Source organism: Sus scrofa, chromosome 9 (assembly GCF_000003025.6).
Source record: "Sus scrofa isolate TJ Tabasco breed Duroc chromosome 9, Sscrofa11.1, whole genome shotgun sequence".
In the NCBI taxonomy this organism is placed as follows: Eukaryota; Metazoa; Chordata; class Mammalia; order Artiodactyla; family Suidae; genus Sus; species Sus scrofa.
The window spans coordinates 68,099,944-68,121,009 of NC_010451.4; the positions used below are offsets into that span (position 1 = coordinate 68,099,944).

At 38.9% G+C, this 21,066-nt stretch overlaps 1 protein-coding gene across 1 annotated transcript in view; it reads left to right on the forward strand.

Annotated features, from left to right (window-relative positions):
- The window catches only part of CR1 (complement C3b/C4b receptor 1 (Knops blood group)), a 106,490-nt gene that overhangs the window by 74,271 nt on the left and 11,153 nt on the right, over nt 1–21,066 (forward strand). Inside the window, 11 exon segments of the mRNA XM_021063334.1 lie at nt 870–955; nt 5,106–5,501; nt 6,993–7,169; nt 7,260–7,362; nt 8,696–8,781; nt 11,226–11,624; nt 13,560–13,736; nt 13,816–13,918; nt 15,381–15,466; nt 17,415–17,642; nt 18,883–19,059. Coding sequence (XP_020918993.1) covers nt 870–955; nt 5,106–5,501; nt 6,993–7,169; nt 7,260–7,362; nt 8,696–8,781; nt 11,226–11,624; nt 13,560–13,736; nt 13,816–13,918; nt 15,381–15,466; nt 17,415–17,642; nt 18,883–19,059 — 2,018 coding nt within the window.

Genomic DNA, 21,066 nt, shown 5'->3' on the forward strand with positions numbered 1-21,066 from the left:
GGGGGAGTTCCCGTCGTGGCACAGTGGTTAACAAATCCGACTAGGAACCATGAGGTTGCGGGTTCGGTCCCTGGCCTTGCTCAGTGGGTTAAGGATCCGGCGTTGCTGTGAGCTGTGGTGTAGGTCGCAGACGTGGCTCGGATCCCGCGTTGCTGTGGCTCTGGCATAGGCTGGCAGCTACAGCTCCGATTCGACCCCTAGCCTGGGAACATCCATATGCCGCGGAAGCGGCCCAAGAAATGGCAAAAAGAAAAAAAAAAAAAAAGATAAGCAAGGGCCCCAAAATCACACTTGTGTACTTTCTAGGAAGCATACCCCCTGAAATAAGGAAAAAAGATAAACTCAGGCAATCCATAAGTATTTTTTAAGGGTAATGATAAATACTGGTGAGGTAGAAAATTGACAAAAACAAACACATTTTTTAAAAAAATCAGATATTTTCAGCAAAGTTACAAAACTAAATACAGTGACAGAACTAAGTGTTAAAAGGTGAAACGTGGCAATGTGATCACAATTTAATAAAAATTTCTAAAGTCATAAAATATATCCATAAAAATAAAAAAAATGGGAGAAAGCAAGACAACATAAGCTAGGCTTTTATTGCATGCAAGATGGGTTGAGTACATATTTTGACATCAAAATTGAGAAAATAGGTTTAAATACATGTGTTGTATGTCTATATATGCATTGCTTTCAGTAATGAGAGGATAGAAAAAAGAGAAATCAGAAAAGCCAGATAAAGTGGGTTGGAATTTAGGCTAATCCTTAGACATATCTCAGATTGTAACCTTTCAGATGTGCCATGCATGCATGCTGAGGAAGTTGATGGGATGTGTACAGCACAGTTATTTTTCATTTTTTGCTTTTAGATATCGACTCATCGGGCACTCATCTACTGAATGTGTCCTCTCAGGCAATACTGTCTTTTGGGATGCAGAGCCACCAATTTGTGAACGTGAGTTATCCACATTTCTTACAGTCGGTCCTTGAGTTGCCCTTTAGAATTTCGAAGAATGTATTTCCTTCCTCTTGGCAACGGCATTCTTCTGATATGTGAAGGAAACACTCACATCCTTAAAGGTGCTTATATTGTTCCAAGCTTCGAGTTCCTCCTGGTTTTTCCTTATCCTGGGGTAAAATTTGTTTTAAGCAACAGTCTTAAACTCATTTAGAACAGCCCCCAAATTCCTCTGCTGTTGACTGAACACCTTCTTGTTCTAAGGTCCCTTCTTTTTAGAAATGAATGAATACAAAGTTAGTGAAAGTGCCTTGCTTGGTCTCTGTCAGTTCTTAACCCCAGGTCATCTGCTCTAGCCGTGGGCCCTTCCTGCTCTCTTATGTTTTGTCTAAACCATGATGTACCATCTTTCCTGCAAGTTGTTTGGAAGATGAGCTTCCCACACTTTGAAGCATGTAGAGGAAGGAGCAGCTGGCAAATTAACAAAGAACATAAAGAGTATATAACCCTGGGTTTGGTGACCATGTGGAGGAATCAACACTCTGCAACACAACTGATAGTAGGATAAGTGCTAACAGACTTTCTAAGAGGCCAGTTCGCAGTATGTATAAAAACATTAACTGTATGAATGCCTTTAATCTTGAAATTTTACATGTTATGATTTATTCTTTTGAAAAAAATCAATGGGGCTTTTGCAAGGATTGATGTACAGGTATTATCTACATTATTATTTTATGATAGTCAAAAGAATCTAAATAGTGTGCATATTCCAAACACTTTTCTGGAAATAATCTCCTACTAGGAACTGGGCCTGTGTTCTATTTTTTATTTTAAGTTTAAAATATGACAGATTGCATTAGACAAGAGACAGGACTTTTCCAAAGGGAATCAGATAGTACATATTACTCTGAAATATTACTCAGCCAACAAAGATATGTTAGAAAAAAATGCATGTCTGTGTGTATGTGTATTAAAGATTGTACATTAAATAGTTAAGAGTGGTTCTTTCTAGAGAGAAGGCTTAAAGGCGATTTTTAGTTATAGTTTATAAATTTCCTACAATAAATATTCATCTTTTTAAATATTTTCTTAAAAGCATAAATAAATAAATGTGTCTACTTTAAGGTATACCTGCCAAAAATGTAGAAATAGTTTATATGCCCTGTAATGATTTATACTGCCTAGGAGTTATCTATTACTTGAATGTTAGATTAAATTTGTCTGTAAAATTATCTGTGCTTTGTATCTTTTTAGTAGTAGCATTTTTGATATTTTTTCCATTGCTTCTATATGTCACCTTTCCATGAGTCAATATTGGCAAAATACATCTTTATTTCTAGCATCTTAATTTTTTTTTGTCTTTTTTTTTTTTTTTTTTTTTTTTTTACCTTTTCTAGGGCTGCTCCCGTGGCATATGGAGTTCCCAGGCTAGGAGTCTAATTGGAGCTGTAGCCACCGGTCTACACCAGAGGCACAGCAACGCGGGATCCGAGCTGCGTCTGCAACCTACACCATAGCTCACAGCAATGCCAGATCCTTAACCCACTGAGCAAGGCCAGGAATCGAACCCACAACCTCATGGTTCCTAGTCAGATTCATTAACCACTGCGCCACGACGGGAACTCCTAGCATCTTCATTTTTAAATGAATTTTCCCATTATTGTTGATTAACAGTGATCTGTCCATTTCTACTGTACAGCAAAGTGACCCAGTTATACATATTAACCTCCATCATGTTCCATGACAAGTGACTAGATATAGTTCCCTGTGCTATACAGCAGTATCTCATTGCTTATCCACTCCAAATGCAATAGTTTGTATCTATTAACCCCAGACTCCCAGTCCATCCCACTCCCTCCCCCTCCCCCTTGGCAACCACAGTGTGTTCTCCAAGTCCATGAGTTTCTTTGCTGTAGAAAGGTTCGTTTGTGCCATATATTAGATTCCAGATGTAAGTGATATCATATGGTATTTGTGTTTCTCTTTCTGACTTACTTCACTCAGAATGAATCTCTAGTTCCATCCAGGTTACTGCAAATGGCATTATTTTGTTCCTTTTATGGCTGAGTAATATTCCATTGTGTATATATACACTGCATCATTCATCTGTTGATGGACATTTAGATTGTTTCCATGTCTTGGCTACTGTGAGTAGTGCTGCAATAAACATACTGGTACATGTGTCTTTTTCAATGAAAGTTCTGTCCAGATACATGCCTCAGAAGGCTATTTCTAGGTCATATGGTAGTTCTATATTTAGCTTTCTGAGGTATCTCCATACTGTTTTCCATAATGGTTGTACCAATTTACATTCCCATCAACAGTGTAAGAGGGTACCCTTTCCTCCACATCCTCTCCATCATTTGTTATGTATTGACTTGTTAATGATGGTCATTCTGACTGGTGTGAGGTGGTATCTCATGGTAGTTTTGCATTTCTCTAATAATTAGTGATGTTGAGCATTTTTTAATGTGCCTATTGACCATCTGTTTATCTTCTTTGGAGTAATGTCTATTCAGGTCTTTTGCCCATTTTTCAATTGGGTTGTTGGATTTTTTTGGTGTTGAGTTGTACAAGTTGTTTGTATATTTTATAGATCAAGCCCTCGTCAGTTGATTTTTTGAAACTATTTTCCCCCATTCCATAGGTTGTCTTTTTGTTTTTTTTTTTTATGATTACCTTTGCTATGCAAAATCTTGACAGTTTGATTAGATTCCATTGGTTTATTTTTGCTTTTATTTCTGTTGCCTTAGGAGACTGACCTAAGAAAGCATTTGCAAGGCTGATGTCAGAGAACGTTTTGCCTATGTTCTCTTCTAGGAGTTTGATGGTGTCTTGTCTTATGTTTAAGTCTTTAAGCCATTTTCAGTCTATTTTTGTGATGGTATGGGGGTGTGTTCTAGTTTCATTGATTTACATGCATCTGTCCAGTTTTATCAGCACCACTTGCTGAAGAGACTGTCTTTTTCCCATTTTATATTCTTGCCTGCTTTGTTGAAGAGTAATTGACTATAGGTGTCTGGGTTTATTTCTGGGTTCTCCATTCTGTTCCATTGGTCTATATGTCTGTTTTAGTACCAGTGCCACTCTGTCTCGATTACTGTAGCTTTGTAATATTGTCTGAAGTCTGAGAGAGTTATGCCCCCTGCTTGGTTTTTGTTCCTCAGGATTGTTTTGGCAAGTCTGGATCTTTTATGGTCACATATAAATTTTTGGATTGTTTGTTGTAGTTCTGTGCGAAATGTCATGGGTAATTTGATAGGGATTGCATTGAATCTGTAGATTGCTTTAGGTAGTATGGCCATTTTATAATATTAATTTTTCCAATTCAGGAGCATGGAACATCTTTCCATTTCTTTGAATCCTCTTTAATGTCCTTAATTAATGTTTTATAGTTCTTAGCATATGAGTCTTTCACCTCCTTGGTCAGGTTTATTCCAAGGTATTTAATTTTGGGGGTGTGATTTTAAAAGTATTGTATTTTTATAATCCTTTTCTAATTTTTCATTGTTAGTATACAGAAATGCAATGGATTTCTGAATGTAATTTTGTATCCTGCTACTTTGCTAAATTCGTTGATCAGTTCAAGTAGTTTTTGTGTGGAGTCCTTAAGGTTTTCAAAAATCATTAGCATAGAGTAAAATATTCAGCTGTTTTTATTACTTCTGAATCTGTGATTTTTTTCTTTGTCTTTAATATATTTATAATATATTTGTTTGTAATTTAATATATTTGTGCTTTATTTTTTATTGGTTGTGCCAGAGCTTTTGGTTTTTGTTTGATAAACTCTATTATATGCTATACCATATTAATAACAGAATAAATCTAAATGCCTTATACTGAGAGAGAATTGAATTAAAAATAGTTAAATGACATATATTTAAATAACATATTTATATAAAATAAGTATATGGACTAAAATAATATGTGGATATATTTACTGAAATAACTTTAATTGAGAAGAGCAGAAGTCCTAATATCATGGTTGTCCAATCTGCAATTGTGGAAAACATGTCTATATATTAGCAAACATTAGATGAGAGCAGAAGTGTTCTGAATATTGATTGTAACTGGTTACCAAAATTCATAACTGAATATAACTTTTTAAGAAATTGTAGTTTTATTAACTTGCTGCCCCCTTTCCCAGGTATCCCTTGTGGGCCACCCCCAGCCATCGCCAATGGAGATTTCATTAGCAGTAATAGAGAATATTTCCCATACGGAACAGTGGTGACCTATCGCTGCAATCTTGGAGATAGAAGGATGAAGTTTGAGCTCGTGGGTTCACCGTCAATATATTGCACCAGCAAAGACAATCAAGTTGGCATCTGGAGTGGCCCTCCCCCGCAATGCATTATACCTAATATATGCACAGCTCCAGAGGTTGAAAATGCATTCAGGATATCTGAGAAGAAAAGCCTGTTTTCCTTAGATGAAACTGTGCAATTTAGGTGTCAACATGGCTTTGTCATGAAAGGACCCTCCACTGTTCAATGCCAGGCACAAAACAAGTGGGGACCAGAGTTGCCCAGCTGCTCCAGGAGTAAGTCTGACTGAGGCTTTGAAGGGGCCCACAAATGACATGAGCTGTAGCAGGATTGGCACAGTAGTATTTGATCTGGGGGTAGGCTGTGTGGTGAGCTGTGTGAGTAAATTTGGGGAGAGGAGGTGTGGAATTAAGATGGGTGTGTATTCATGTGTATCTGTGTGTGTGCACTTGGGTATATGTGTCTTCATTTTGAGAAGCAAGAACTTAATTAATCAAGCAAAGAGATATTTGGGACTCTCACACTGAACAATTCTCAAGGCAAAGTACCAGCTCTAGTATCTCCCAGGTGTACTGAAGGATGATGTGGACTCTCTGGTCAGCCACGCAGTATCCTGTCTACTCTTTACAACACTTCTTTGAAACAGTGATGTTCTTATATCTGTAGGACAGTGACATTAGCTTGGTCTTTCAGAGGTTAAATAAACTGTCTGAATTATATGTTACTGAGTAGCATACCTAGGAATAGAATAAGCATGTCGGACCTTAAAATTGAATGCTCTGGTTCTTGCCATACTTTTATCAGCATCTATCGCAGAAAGAAACTAAACTGTGAAAAAAGATTATAACCTCAAAATAGTGTCAAAGATCTTAGAGTTTGTCTGTTCTGGTCTACCCCTTGCATTTTACCATTAGAATCTGAAAGTGAAAGTAACTAGCTCAAAATGAAACACATTTTTCTTTCATCTTTAATAACTATAGGGTAGTTTGAAGTTCGAATGAGTTCTAATGCCTTGAGCACACACCAAAAGGACTGTGAATGAAGGCAGTCACACCTTGAGTTGAATACTCTCTAAAAGTGTGTCCTCTCCTTATCAGGGTTGGCTTAGTTGGGAGATTTTGTTCTCGATTGCATGTCTTTCTTCTTATGCCACAAGAGCTATCATAAAAAGGATTCTAGAAGTGGACTGATAAATGTTTTACTGGCTCATGCACAGGGACAGAGAGGGAGCTTACAGTTTTTCCACCAACCCATATCAGCCTTTACAACCAGTGAGAGAGAAACTGGGAAGACAAACAGAGATAAAAGTGTGAATTCTTACTACAGTTTGATCATAGAATTGAAAAAAAAAAGAGAGAGAGAGAGAGAGATGAGGGGATTACGGCTCAGGGAACCTTCTTATTACCTGAAAGATGAACCTGTACCTTGGACACTTTCTAGCAAATATGCAAGTGCGGTAGCCCAGGAATACTAATGACCCTATACTGAATATCCAGCTGTAGAAGAAGGGACCTGGTGGACTAACAAATGCATTTTAGAACTGGGAAGAACTGGGTTCTAATTCTCACTAGCTGTGAAGTTTTGGGCAAATCTCTTCCCTAGTCTTAACTTTCACATTAGTAAAACAAGGGGACTGGAATATCTTTCAACTTCCTTTCTTATACTTGAACGCCTTGAATTATGAGTCTCTAAGTCCTTGGAATAGTTAGAATTTAGCAAAAGATATTTTCCTGTAAGTGATGGGTACTATACTGTTCTTTCCCCAGTATGTCAGCCACCTCCAAAAATCCTTCATGGTAAACACACCCCAAGCCATAGGAACTACTTTTCTCCTGGGCAGGAAGTGTCCTACATCTGTGAGCCTGGCTATGATCTTAGAGGGGCTGCTTCTCTGCGCTGTATGCCCCAGGGAGACTGGAGCCCAGCAGCCCCCAGATGTGCAGGTACCTGTACTCTTGACTGGTTTACTTATCGATCTCTTTGTCTCTCATAGGGACCTCTCACTCCTGTGTGTCTCTTTCTTTTCTCCCTAGCAAAATCATGTGCTGACTTCTTGGATCAACTCCCTAATGGACGTGTGCTCTTTCCACTGAATTTCCAGCTTGGGGCAAAAGTGTCCTTTGTTTGTGATGAGGGGTGAGTCTGACCTGGAATCGAGACCAGGAACACAGTGCTGGACGCTGATATGTTGACACCCTGGGGAATGGGATTTATCCAAAAGGGGGACTCCCTAATGGAGAAAAAGTACTAAAAGAGACTAATATCTAAAACAATGATTGGGAAGTTTGCTAAGAACTAGATGGAACCTTGAACAGATGCTTAAAAAGTAAAAGCGGAAAATATATTGAACAGCAGAAACAGCACAGATCTTGAACATTTAGGTGAAATATTAAGTATATGGATAAAATACATAGTAATTTGGGGCAGTGAACAGGTGAATATTCCAAAGAGATTGTTTTGAAAGTGTATGTATATGTATGTATATATGAACATTATTTATAAGAAAAATGATTCAGGAAATTTTTAAACCAGTCAATAGTGGGATTTGTAATTAAGAATGAAAGAGTAAGCAGAAGCACTTTTAAATCTAATTATATATCATTTATTTAGTATTAGGCTAAGTTGCAAGAGCATGAAAACTGCTGTTCATATTTCAAGTAACATCATTAACTCTTTGTGTGACTCTAAATGATCTTGAGGTTATGTTCTGACACCACCAGCAGGTAGAAAGCACAAACAGAGCAGATGTTCTCCATATATTCCAAGGGCTCTTTGACAAGCATCAGTTACCAGTCACCCAATAAAGACTGGACGCAATCCAGGAGGCCATTGGTCTCACAATAAACCAGATATTTTAGGATGATTGTCCTCCAAAGAATCTTCTCTCCTGACTGTGTCTTCTTTTTCATAGATAACTTGGCTTCACTCTTCAATAATAGGCCATGAGTCTCCTTCAGGAACGTTCCAAATATATTGGCAAAAAGAACAATCCCTGATCTCTTTCCTCATGTTGTCTGATTTGTCAGCTTAAAGTGAGAGTTGTTTTCCCCCTGATCTACTAAGAGAGGAGCATGCTACACTTGGTGTTAGAGGTCAAAGTTTCTCCTAATGGCAAAAAAAAGGGGGGGGGGCTTGTCAGAGAGAGTTAGGGTAAGAGGGCCTCCATAAGGTCCAAGTCCAGACCAAAGAAATCCCTGTCAATGTTTTTGTTCCTTCTTTAGTTCAGGTCAGTCTGATAACTAAGCTTTGACAGTCATTTTGTTTTATCCTCATTGGAAGCAGCCGTCTTTTTCAATGTTTTGGTTTCTAAGCTGCTATCAGCCAAGAAACCAAACGAGCCAAGCTTTTATACCCGGGACTTAACTTAGGAATTAAATTGTATTTCAGCAGAAGGGAAAAGCTGAGATCTGTCAATAGATGGAAGAGAGAAACCGTGTGCTCACCCAGTCACTACTGCTTTGTCCCTTAGGTACCAGTTAAAGGGAAACTCAGCCAGTTACTGTATCTCAGTTGGAATGAAAAGCCTTTGGAATAACACTGTTCCTGTGTGTGAACGTAAGTGGAAAGAATATTGGTTTAGGCCTGCAACTTTATCCTTGCTTTATTTCGTTTTCTTAAGGCATTTTTTCCCTGTGAAATTATCCAATGTCTGCCTCTCTGTTTGTTTTTGTTTTTGATAGAAAAATTTATTTGTTGAAATAATTACAAAGAGTTTTTTTTGGGGGGGAGGAGGGGAGAAATAAACCTGAGCATCATGGGTTTTGGGTACCATTCTAGAAATATTTATAAGCAAACTGTTATAAATGAAGAGAAATGCTTCATAGATGGGGAGAAATTCATGGTCTGAAACTTTGTCAATTTTTCCTTTTTTCTTCTCAAAGACGATAGTCACGTCAGCTTTTTTCAATCACCCACCAATTCATATACTCATTCTTTCAACAAATTTTTTTAGTACCTACTATGTGCTAATCAATCTTTTAGACATTAGGAATATGCCTGTAAACAAGACAGAATGGGTCCCTGCTCCCATGTTGTTTATATTCTTGTGCAGAGAAAAGGATACGTAAAACAAGTGAAAAAGCAAACATAAATAGACTATTTCAATAAAAAATAAAAAGTTTTGGTTTCTCTTAACCTGAGCTGGCTCAGGGCTGCAATGGGAGGGAAGGTAAAAAAAAAAATCCATCAATCAGCCAAACAGACAAACAAACAAAAATTTGCATATAGGAAAAAGCAACTGGGGCTTATGTGGGTGCCTGCAGCACTTCAGGGGAATCCTCCAATGAGGGTACTCCAAGAGGTCTGTGGGCATACCCCCTGCTGAAATCTCAAAGCGGACAGCTCTGAAAGTGTTCCTTCAATGCCTTTGTTATAATTATTTGCCTCTTTCCCTTTTCCCTCTCTCACCGCAGACATAGAGGTCCCTTCTCAGAAATTCATGCTGCTGGAGAGAAATGGGTCCCCCCCCACCAGCTGCAACTGGGTAGCCAGGCAGTAAATCCATATTTTTTCTTTCCACTTCCTCTGTGAGGGAGCTTTCTGTTGTCACAGAAGAGAAAGCCCAGTCCCTAGCAGGCTGCTAGGAACTAATTCCTTGAGATCCTCCTTTGCCTCTGCCTCCAAACTCATCTCTCTCTTCTGAGAGCGTGCCTGATTCTCACAGTCTAGGCTGGCTAGACTTCCACAGATTCTCTGCCTTCTTGCATGTCTACCCTATTTTGTACTCTTCAGTTTTGCTTTTCCCCCAGTTGCTGCTGCAACTTGCTAGTGAGAGTGGGGCAGATTTTGCCAACTCCTTTGGATGAGGGACAATTCCAAGGTCTTATCTACCCACTTTCTAAAGCATGTGTGGGTAAAAATCTCCTGGCGTTCTAGTGTAATGTGCAGAGGCACCCCGAATGACCAATTCATTGTAAATGAAAAGGGAGAGAAAAATCTTTAGCACATGCTGACATGATGCTGACATGACTCATCTTTCCTCTCTTGACTTGATGAGTAGTGCCAGAGGTAGTGTATTTAACCCGCAAAGATGTTAATAAATAAACGCTGGAAGAATAACCCAGCAGTAAGTAAATAACAACCTCTGATAAAATCCCATAGGTTATCCACTTAAAATCACAAGTATATAAGACACAATAATACATGGATTTTACATGGAATTACTATGCACGGAACCCACCCACACCTAAATTTCAACCTCGTAAACATGTCCGATTATTAGCTGAAGAACAGTATTGTAATTAGTTACAGTTTTAAAAATGATGTGTTTGTTTGCGTTTGTTAATTAAATTCATAGTAAAATAAGTCATAGTGAAAAAAATAATTCTGGAAAAGGCAAAATGACAGAGACAATAATGACATCAGTGGTTGCCAGAGGATGGAGCTGGGGGTAGGGTTAAGAGGTAAAACACAGAGGATGTTTGAGGCAGTGAAAATACTCTGCATGATACCATAATGATGGATGCCTACCATTATGTATTTGTCCAAACCCAAAGAATATGCAACATCAAGAGTGAACCCTCATGAAGTTTGAGTGATTATGATGTGTCAATGTAGGTTCATTGGTTGTAACACTCCATTGGAGAATGTTGATAATGGAGGAGACTGCGTTTGTAAGGGCAGGAAATACTGGAAATCTCTAAGCCTTCCCTTCAATTTTGCTCCTCAACTAAAACTGCTCTTAAAAAGTTGTATTAAAAAAAAGTTAAACTGGAGTTCCCGTCATGGCGAAGCGGAAATGAATCCGACTAGGAACCATGAGGTTGCGGGTTTGATCCCTGGCCTCATTCAGTGGGTTAAGGATCTGGCATTGCTGTGAACTGTGGTGTAGGTCACAGACGCTGCTCGGCTGGCGTTGCTGTGGCTCTGGCTCTGGCTCTGATTAGACCTCTAGCCTGCGAACCTCCATATGCTGTGGGTGTGGCCCTAGAAAGACAAGAGACAAAAAAAAAAAAAAAAAAAAGTTAAACTATTGTGTACTACTTTCTTTCTTATCCCAGGTATATCTTGTGAGCCACCGCCAGCGGTAGCCAATGGAGAATTCTACAGCAGCAACGGAAGTGTTTTTCAATATGCAGCAGTGGTAACTTATCAGTGTCACACTGGGCCAAATGGAGAAAAGCTTTTTGACCTTGTGGGAGAACAGTCCATATACTGTACCAGCAGAGACAATCAACGTGGAGTTTGGAGCAGCCTTCCTCCTCAGTGTATTTCTGTGAATAAATGCACAGCTCCAGAAGTTGAAAATGGAATTAGAGACTCAGGAAATAGGAGTTTACTTTCCTTAAATGAGGTTGTGAGATTTACGTGTCAGCCTGGCTTTGTCATGAGAGGGTCCAACACTGTTCAGTGCAAGGTCAACAACACATGGGTGCCTGAGCTGCCAAGATGTTCCAGGGGTGAGTTTCATCCACCTCTGCTGGGAGTATTGGGGGTGTAAATGGTAAGAGCTGTTGACACCAAGGAAGGGGTTTGTGTATGTGTGTGGGGGCATGCAAGGACCATGAAGCTGGTATAAACACTCTAAACATAATACTAGCTAAAGTAAACTATTGGTTACCTCTGATAATAATACTTGTCAAGTAATGCTTACTCTGTCTCATCTGTAATTAATGCACACATTTTACATATATTGTTTGATACTTAAGCAAACAGATGACATAGGAACTATGCTTATCTCCATTTACATTGAACAAGCTGAGTCTTAGTGATGTTAAATAACTATGCCCAGGTCACAGAGCTAGTAAATAACAGAATAAGTCCTGGAATACAAGAGCTTTTCTGATTACAGAGCCTAATGATAATGTGTAGTGAAATGTACAGTGAAACAATAATGCATGATAACATTGACATTTATCCTTGGAGTAGGTCAGAAGGCAACTGAACCATGAAGACAAAAATGATAGCATCAGATTAAAAAGCCTTAAATGGTGATCATTCTATTCCAACTCCCCCGTGTTATTGCTGAAAACCCCAAGGCTCAGAAAGAGAGGACGTGCTCAAATCCAAGCAAATTTTTTTTTCATTTTTATTCCACTGTATTTATAGTTTAGATTGAAGCTCAAAAGTGTTCTGATGCACTGAGCACACATCAATTGGTCTGTGGATGCAAGCAGCCAAAATTTGAGTCAAAATATGTGCTCACCAATATAGTCTCTCTTTTTAAAAGTCTATAGCTATTTTCTTTTAAGGGGATTTTGTTCTTGGTGATGTCTCTGGACTTCTTATGCTGAAATGGCTAGCTTAGCAGGGAAGAATCCAAGCTGGCACACAGGGATCCAGGAGAGGCTTATAGTTCAGGAGGAGGGGCTGGGGGAAAAGAGGAAGGAGGATGCATGACTGACTGTAAAATAAGCTAAGTGAGGGGTCTATTAGATGACACTTGGGTGAAGGTCTATCTTGCTGAGGTTAGAAAGGATAGCTTTCTAGAAAGTATAAGAGTGGAACAAGCCACCAGCACTCACAGCCCTGGACTGGATGGCTGGTCTAACAAAGCAAAAGGAACATTCTGTTGTAGACTTAAGAATATTTAGTTTGTTTGTTTGTTTAATAACTCAGGACTTAGTTTCTTAAATTTTATTTTAGTTTATTTTTTTTCTCTTTTTGCTCTTTCTAGGGCCGCTCCTATGGCATATGGAGGTTCCCAGGCTAGAGGTCTAATCGAAGATGTAGCCACTAGCCTACACCAGAGCCACAGCAACGCAAGATCCGAGCCTCGTCTGCGACCTACGCCACAGCTCACAGCCACGCTGGATCCTTAACCCACTGAGCAAGGCCAGGGATCAAACCTGAAACCTCATGGTTCTTAGTCGGAATTGTTAACCACTGAGCCACGAGGGGAACTCCAGGAATGTTTTAATAGCAAAAACATGGGCAAAGTATCAGAGAAATGCTCATTCTAGTCACAGCTCAACGCTGTGTCCTTAGTTTGTGCTTTGGTGAAACTGTGGGTACTGAAGTAGCAAATCTTTTCTTTCATTTGTTTTGTTTTATTTTGTTTGTACTTATTAAAGTACAGAGCATATTGTAAATATTTTTTAAAGTTTTATTGAAATACAGTTGATTTACAAGGTTGCAAAAGTTTCTGCTGAACAACAAAGTGATTCAACCATACATATATACATAGCCATTCTCTTTCAGATTCTTTTCCCACATAGATTATCACAGAATACTGGGTAGAGTTCTGTGTGCTCTACAGCAGGTCCCCATTGCCAGTCATCTTTTCTTTTAAAATATACTCTGTAAGTAGGATTGTTAAGCTTCCTGGCAGGCACATGATAGAGTAGAAGGTATTTCCCCATAACTGACAGGTATTTTTACTATTCTTTCCCCAGTATGTCAGCCACCTCCAGAAATCCTGCATGGCAAACACACTTCAAGCCACAGGGATGACTTTTTTCCTGGGCAGGAAGTATCTTTTAGCTGTGAGCCCGGCTATGATCTCAGAGGGACTGCTTCTCTGCACTGTACACCCCAGGGAGACTGGAGCCCAGCAGCCCCCAGATGTGCAGGTACCTGTACTTTCATCTGGTTTACTGACTAATCTTTTTGTCCTTCACAGGGACAGCTCACTCTTGTGTTTTTTCCTAGTGAAATCATGTGCTGACTTCCTGGACCAGCTCCCTAATGGACGGGTGCTCTTTCCACTGAATTTCCAACTTGGGGCAAAAGTGTCCTTCATTTGTGAAGAGGGGTGAGTGTGACTTGGAGTAGAGACCAGGAACACAGTGCTGGATAGTGATTCTTTTGGGTTCAGGAGTTAATTCAAAAAGAGAGGCTAACCTATGGAATAGAAGTACCTGGGGCAACTGACTTCTCTGCAGTTTTGATATGTGTTGGGCCATGGGGGCATCACTATCAGGATATAAAGAAAGTGGAACACACAGTTCAGTGTTGAATATAACATACATATAGATATTAGTCTTGAATTCATGGTTGGAAATTGAAGTAAATGGGGAAATACTTGTTTGGGGGAAGAAAATTATAGTCCTGTGGGAAATTTGCTAATGAAAATTTTGAGGTATAAGAAAAAAAATTGTTTGCAATATGGTAAATCAGGCAAGGGTTGTTTTAGGAAACTAAAAGCTAATCAGTAGTGGAAATTGTAATAGTATATGGGTTAAGTATTTTAATCCAATCATGTTTCTTTGCATCAGTGAAGTCTTTGATTTTAGAATCATAATGGCCAGTGTTATTGTTTCAGGCAATATTATCAGTTGTTTATGGATCTATTACTCAGAGAAGAATGCACTATCTGTCTGTGGGAGGTAACAAGATGGGGCAATACAGCAGTAATCTTTAATAATTTCAAGGATTTTTTTTTGTGTGTGTGTTTTTAGGGACACACCCACAGCATACAGAGGTTCCCAGGCTAGGGGTTGAATCAGAGCTGTAGTCGCTGGCCTACGCCGCAGCCCCAGCAACATCAGATCCAAGCCTCGACTGTGGCCTATACCACCACTCACGGCAACGCCAGATCCTTAACCCACTGAGCAAGGCCAGGGATTGAACCTGTGTCCTCATGGATATTAGATTTGTTTCTGCTGAGCTACAATGGGAACTCCAATTTTCAGGAATCTTTGACTTTACAAAGTCTACCACCCAGTAATGATCAGCAGACAATGGGACACTGGGACAATGGGATCCAATTATAAACTGGGCATTTCAGGGTGGCAAAACTTCTATGAGCCTCTTTTAGGCCATTACAGCTATGGCAAGAAGAACAATGTAGGTCCTCTTTCCAGATGTTCTCTGCTTTGCTCACCAAGATCAGGGGCTGTTCTTCGTCATGCCCCACTAATGAGGATAAGAGGGATGTCAGAGGGGTATCAGCGAGAGATGGGGAGTGGGTCTAGGGCACAGACAGAGTCCAGCTCAGTGTTCAGGGACTTCTGAGATGACCCTGGACTAGGAGGTTTGTTTGATTGTTAATGTACAAGTGCTGATTGCCTTGTTTGTCACCGAACACCATGATACTTTGGAAGAATTTGGCTTCTGAATTCCTGCCAGCTACTGAATTCAGGTCCCTAGTGAAGTGAGACTTTCAGCTTGTTCTGAACCTAAGACCCAAATGGTATTTAGGCTGAGTGAGGACCTGAAGGGAGGAAGGCAGATATTGGAATTGGCCCCCCATTTGCTACCCTTTTGTCCCTTAGGTTCCGATTAAAAGGCAGCTCTGCTAGCCATTGTGTCTTGGTTGGAATGAAAACCCTTTGGAACAGCAGTGTTCCTGTGTGTGAACGTGAGTAGAAAGAGTAACCCTGCAGCTTGTATAACTGCCCTTCTGTTTTTCCAGTATGTTTCACCTCATGGAGTCACCTGTTGTCTGGATCTTTGTTTAACTAAGTCGGCGATAAAATACTTCTTTGTTAGATGAAAATACTCCTTTGTTAGAATTTCACAAAAAAAGGCCTAGCTGTTCTTATATCTCATGTGTTCATATTACTCATCTGTAAATAACTAGTTTAATGCTGGGGTTGAATTTTGTGGGGAATATGTGGGGAGAAATTAGATGACATAAGGGTACACCCAAATTTATTTATTTATTTACTTTTTCAGTTTTATCACCAAGGAGGAATCTCTCTTAAACTTTTATGTTGTTTTATCCCCTCACATATCTGAACTAGCTCTTCAGTCTCATTTAGTCTGTGATATTTACTGAGGAAGGTTTCCATGTGCCAGGACTTTCCATGTGGGGAGAGTGCTGAATAGGAAAGCCTTACCCCGGCTCTCATGGAGTTCATTTTCTACTTGTGGAGGCAGATGACAAACAAGAAAATTAATCAGTAAACAAATTAAAAATAGAAGATATAAAATAGCATGTCAAAAATTGATGTGTTGTGGAAAAAGCAGTTAGATGATATATCACTATGGTGCAGGGAGGTCAGTCAGTATTTGAAATGATTAGTGAGGAGCCCTAAATTTCAATAAAACCAACTTAAATAAAGATTCAGAAACTGATAAATATATAAAGTGTTTTGAGGACCAAAACAATACTGATTTATCCTATTCTGATTACTAAAGCAAGGTGAGACTTTTTTAAATGTCTTTTTCTTGATGATTGGAAAATGTCTTTTTCTTGATTTTATTTTGGATTTTGTTAAAATGTCATGCTAGAAATCTGTTGGAACATCTTATGGGATTATCATGGAATTTTATAAGCATATTCAATATGTGTTAAATTTAGCTATCTAGCAGACTCAGCCTTCCTGTGACATATAAAGCTAAAAATAAATATATAAGTAACCTTTGGAAAAACAAACCTATAAGTAAAATCCAGGTATGAGAAGTCCATCTTTATTTGATAGACTGAAGCCCTTAGTTTATTTATACACACATTGCTGACAAGCTCTGATATCTCTTCCTAAATTGCTATCAGATTAAAAGCATCAAAATAATTTTAGGGAGGGAACTGCTAGAAACAGATACATTGACAGAAAGAAATGACAGAAGAGGAAGAAGAAGAAAAAGAAGAAGGGGAAGAATAGGAAGAGGAAGAAGGAGAGGAGGAAGAAGAGGAAGAAGAGGAAGAGGAGGAAGAAGAAAAGGAAGAGGAAGAATAGGGAGGAAGAAGAAGAGGAAGAAGAAGAAGAAGAAGTAATGGGGGGATGGGAGGAGAAGAAGGAGGAGAAAAGGCTCCCTGGAACCCTTTAATCTGGCTGTAAAGAGCACTGTACAAATCAATATATTATAAGGATACTACTGTATATTTGATATTGGTACTGACAATAATGGTCTTGAGTCACCAAAAAAAAAAAAAAAAAAAAATTTACATCTGCTGAAACTGTTAGTCCACATTTAACCAGCTTCCCCAAGATTTCCCTCAGACTTCAAGTCTTTGAGGTCTAAAGCCTTGTCTGTCTTATACCCCATTGTCAACCCAGGATTCTTATGATGCTTGACATAAATTAGGCAATAAAATGGCTGCTGAAAAAAAAATTAACTTCCAAAATTTATTACAAACTTAGCTACCTGGAGCTTATTTTGGCCTTTCACAGTAAACTGTAATTTAAGACTCACCTGAGTTAGCCTTTCCTTCTCAAAGAAAGCCTTGCGTATTTAAATTCCATATAATGTAATTATGTTCTCATAGAAAAAGAATGTATTAATACAACAATCATAGGGCATCATTATTGTATAACCTTTTCAACTGAAACTAATGGAACCTAAAGATTTTGTGTTCTTTCTAGAAATATTTTGTCCAAATCCTCCGGCTATCCTTAATGGGAAACACACAGGAACTTCTCTGAAAGATATTCCCTATGGAAAAGAAATTAGTTACATGTGTGACGCCCACCCAGCCAAAGGAATGATCTTCAGCCTCATTGGGAAGAGCACCATCCACTGCACAAGTGACAGTCAAGGGAATGGGGTTTGGAGCGGCCCCGCCCCTCGCTGTGAACTTTCTGGTCCTTCTGGTCAGTGCACATTTCCCCATGTCCTAGAAGGATCAGCATGTCTAGGCGAAACTTCCATCTTTCTATAGTGACAGTCCTTTTTGTTTGTGAATAGAGCTTTGTTATGAATGTCTGAAACAGAATTACCTACCTTCTAGACGAATAACAGATGTTCTAAACGCCCAGGCCATATCCCAGGAGGTGGTATTCTGATGACCCTTCCTCTGGGGCTAGGCATGTGTGGGATGGTGAGGAGAGGAGGGAGTGGAGAGTTCCATGAAGCCCAGATTTTATAGGCAATATTTCAAACCACTAAAAACCAATGTCAAAAAAAAAAAAATACTGCTATGCCAGCTCTATTAAGCTGTCTTCATATAGGTAGATGGGTGTACAGAGCAAAAAAAAATGTGCTAATATCAGTAACATATTTCAGAATTGATAATGCTGTAGAAATAATTAGGGAAACTCTGATGTGGGCATTAATCTTACTTTTGTTATTTCTGAGTTCTGCTCCAGCCTGTGACTACATTTTCTTTTCTTTTTTTTTTGTTTTTTTGTTTTTTTAGGGCTGTACCCACAGCATATGGAGGTCCCCAGGCTAGGGGTAGAATCGGAGCTGTAGCCCCTGTCCTATGCTCCAGCCACAGCAACATCAGCTCTGAGCTGAGCCTGCGACCTACACCACAGCTCACGGCAACCCTAGATGCTTAACCAGCTGAGCGAGGCCGGGGATTGAACCTGGGTCCTCATGGATACTAGTCAGATTCATTTCCCCTGAGCCACTATGGGAGCCCCATGACGGCCTTTTCTTGACCCTTCATCTTACCGTTAGCGAGGGGAACTTAGGATGCCCTGGAGAATTGGAGTGTAAGGTGGTCCTCTTGGCCTCTGTTGCTCATTAGTCTGGCTTTAAATGACTAGTATTGGGCAACGATTTGTAGCTGTGATTATCCACACAAGCTCCATCCTCCAGTGAATATAGGCTGCATTGAGTTGGTAGTGTGTGGATCCCAGTGGTACTCCCACATGATGCAGTTTACAGGTAGAGATCACAGATGGTCCTGTTTAAAGGCTGAGAGGTCTGGCATTAGAGAACTGGTCTTCCCAGTGATCAGCAAACATTTTGTGCCTTGGGACCTGCCTGCCTGGAGTCTTCATGTGGTTCTAAAAACCAGAGATATTATTAGTTGTGTTGGGGTATTCATACTTCCAAGTTTAACTGAATGTTTTTCGTGTGTGTTTTGGGGGAATTTGTTCTTAGCTTGTCCACATCCACCCAAGATCCATAATGGCCACCATATTGGAGGACACGCTTCTCCATATCTTCCTGGGATGATAGTCAAATACACTTGTAACCCAGGCTACATGTTGGTGGGAAAGGCCTTCATCTTCTGTACACACCAGGGAACCTGGAGTCCATTTGATTCTTATTGCAAAGGTATTTTGCATTCTTGCTGGGGTTTTATGGAATATTGATGCATATGAGGCTAAAAAAGCTGAGAGATCATTTCTGGGGGGTTTGACTTTACAAAACTACATTAACTGATTTTGCTTTGTTTCTTTCCTGTTTTTACTTTTTAGAAACACTAGACTAAGGGCAGGGATGAGGTAGGAAGGATTTCAGACATGCTGTTATTCCTAAGGTTAAGGAGGAGTTAGTCCTATGGCTGTGTGATTACAGGATCATGGGGCTTTCTACAGCCTAAAAGTCTCAGAAATTCTGCTTGTCCTCCTATCCCTCCGATTTGAGAGACGGGGGAAATGAGGGCGACCATAGACATGGTAAGTGACCTTTCTGTATTTATTTGGAAGAATGGACTGCACAAAATCAGAGTCCCTGTGGCTCTGCAGAAACTGGAAAGCTCACCCCTCCTTGCTTTAGTTACATAAAAAAGTATAAAGATTCAGGGGGTAGTTCAGAAATTAATTTTCAAATTAAGATGCTGGAATAGTGCTTCTCCTGAAAATAAAAAGGGTAATATTCCCTTCTCTTGACAGCTGCTTTCTTTTCATTTAAGTAAAATTCATTTTGTCATAATAACTGTCCTCTTTACGCACATTTTTTAAGCAGTCATTCTCCATCTTTATCATTAGCAATATCAGCCAGGGACGTTTCTACAAAGACAGATTCTTTTCCGTAAATTGAAATATCATTAACGTACCATATTATGTTTAGGTATATTACATACCTGACATTTGTATAAATCATTAAATGATCACCATGATAAATCTAGTAACCATCTGCCCCCATGCAAAGTTATTACAATATTATTGAACATATGCCTTATGCTGTATATTACATCCTTGTGTCATATTTTATAAATGAAACTTTGTATCTCTTAATTCCCTTTAACTATCCCACTCCTCTAGAAATCATCTATTTGTTCTCTGTTTCTATGGATCTGTTTTCCTTTTGTTTTGTTTCTTTTGTTTTTTAGATATTCCATGTAAATGAAATCATATGGTATTTTTTTTCTTTTTCTGTATTTTTTTTCTTTTTTTTTTCTTTTTCTTTATTTATTTCATTTACACTAATACCCTCCAGATCCATTTATGTTGGGGAGGATTATTTTGTTTCTATCCATCTCTATCTATGATTACATATATATATTGTGTGTGTGTGTATGTGTGTGTGTGTATAAATGATTTCTTCAATGGATGATCTAAGTTTGAATGCATTCTAACAACCCTGCATTTTTACTTCTTCCCACAATGTTCATGTTTTTGATGTTATATTTTACATTTTGTTTTGTTTTGTGTATCTCTTAACTACTATTGTGTACATAGATGATTTCATTACTTTTGTCTTTTAATATCTCTCCTAGCTTTATAAATGGTTTATCTACTACTGTGCCTTTACTAGTGAGATATTTTCTTTCATAATTTTCACATTTCTAGTTGTGGCCTAAAATGAATAAGTAGCTTGTATTTATTTCTCCAAGAAAAATGGGTTTATTCAGGATCAGCAGAGAATTCCAGTTTTGGGTTTGTAACCATGGCGAGCCACATGCAAGTCCCTACACAGCAAGAGAAGCAGAACTCTTTAATAGTAGGGGAAAGGAAGTTGGGAGGACTCTGAAAAACAAAGATCTATGGCTTTTCATTGGCTGATTTTCTGCCAGCGAAAAAAGAGGAGTCTTACTTTTTCCTGTTGAGTTATGCTATTATCTCAAGGTGTAAAATCTCCTCCCCCTTCTGGTGTCCAGACTCTATTTAATTAATGTTTCTATTTATTAATTTTTTCAAGCTAAAAGCAATATATTAAGTAAAAAATAACACTTTAAATTCAGAATCATAATTTATTAACTTCTTCTATGCATAGAAATGAGGAAGAAATATGCATTTACTCAAGAGACAAAATTCCTGTATTAGTTGTATACCTAGACAGAGTTGAAACGATTTTACTATTTTCTCGTGGTGTGGCCCAAGTGGCTCCAGGGATGGA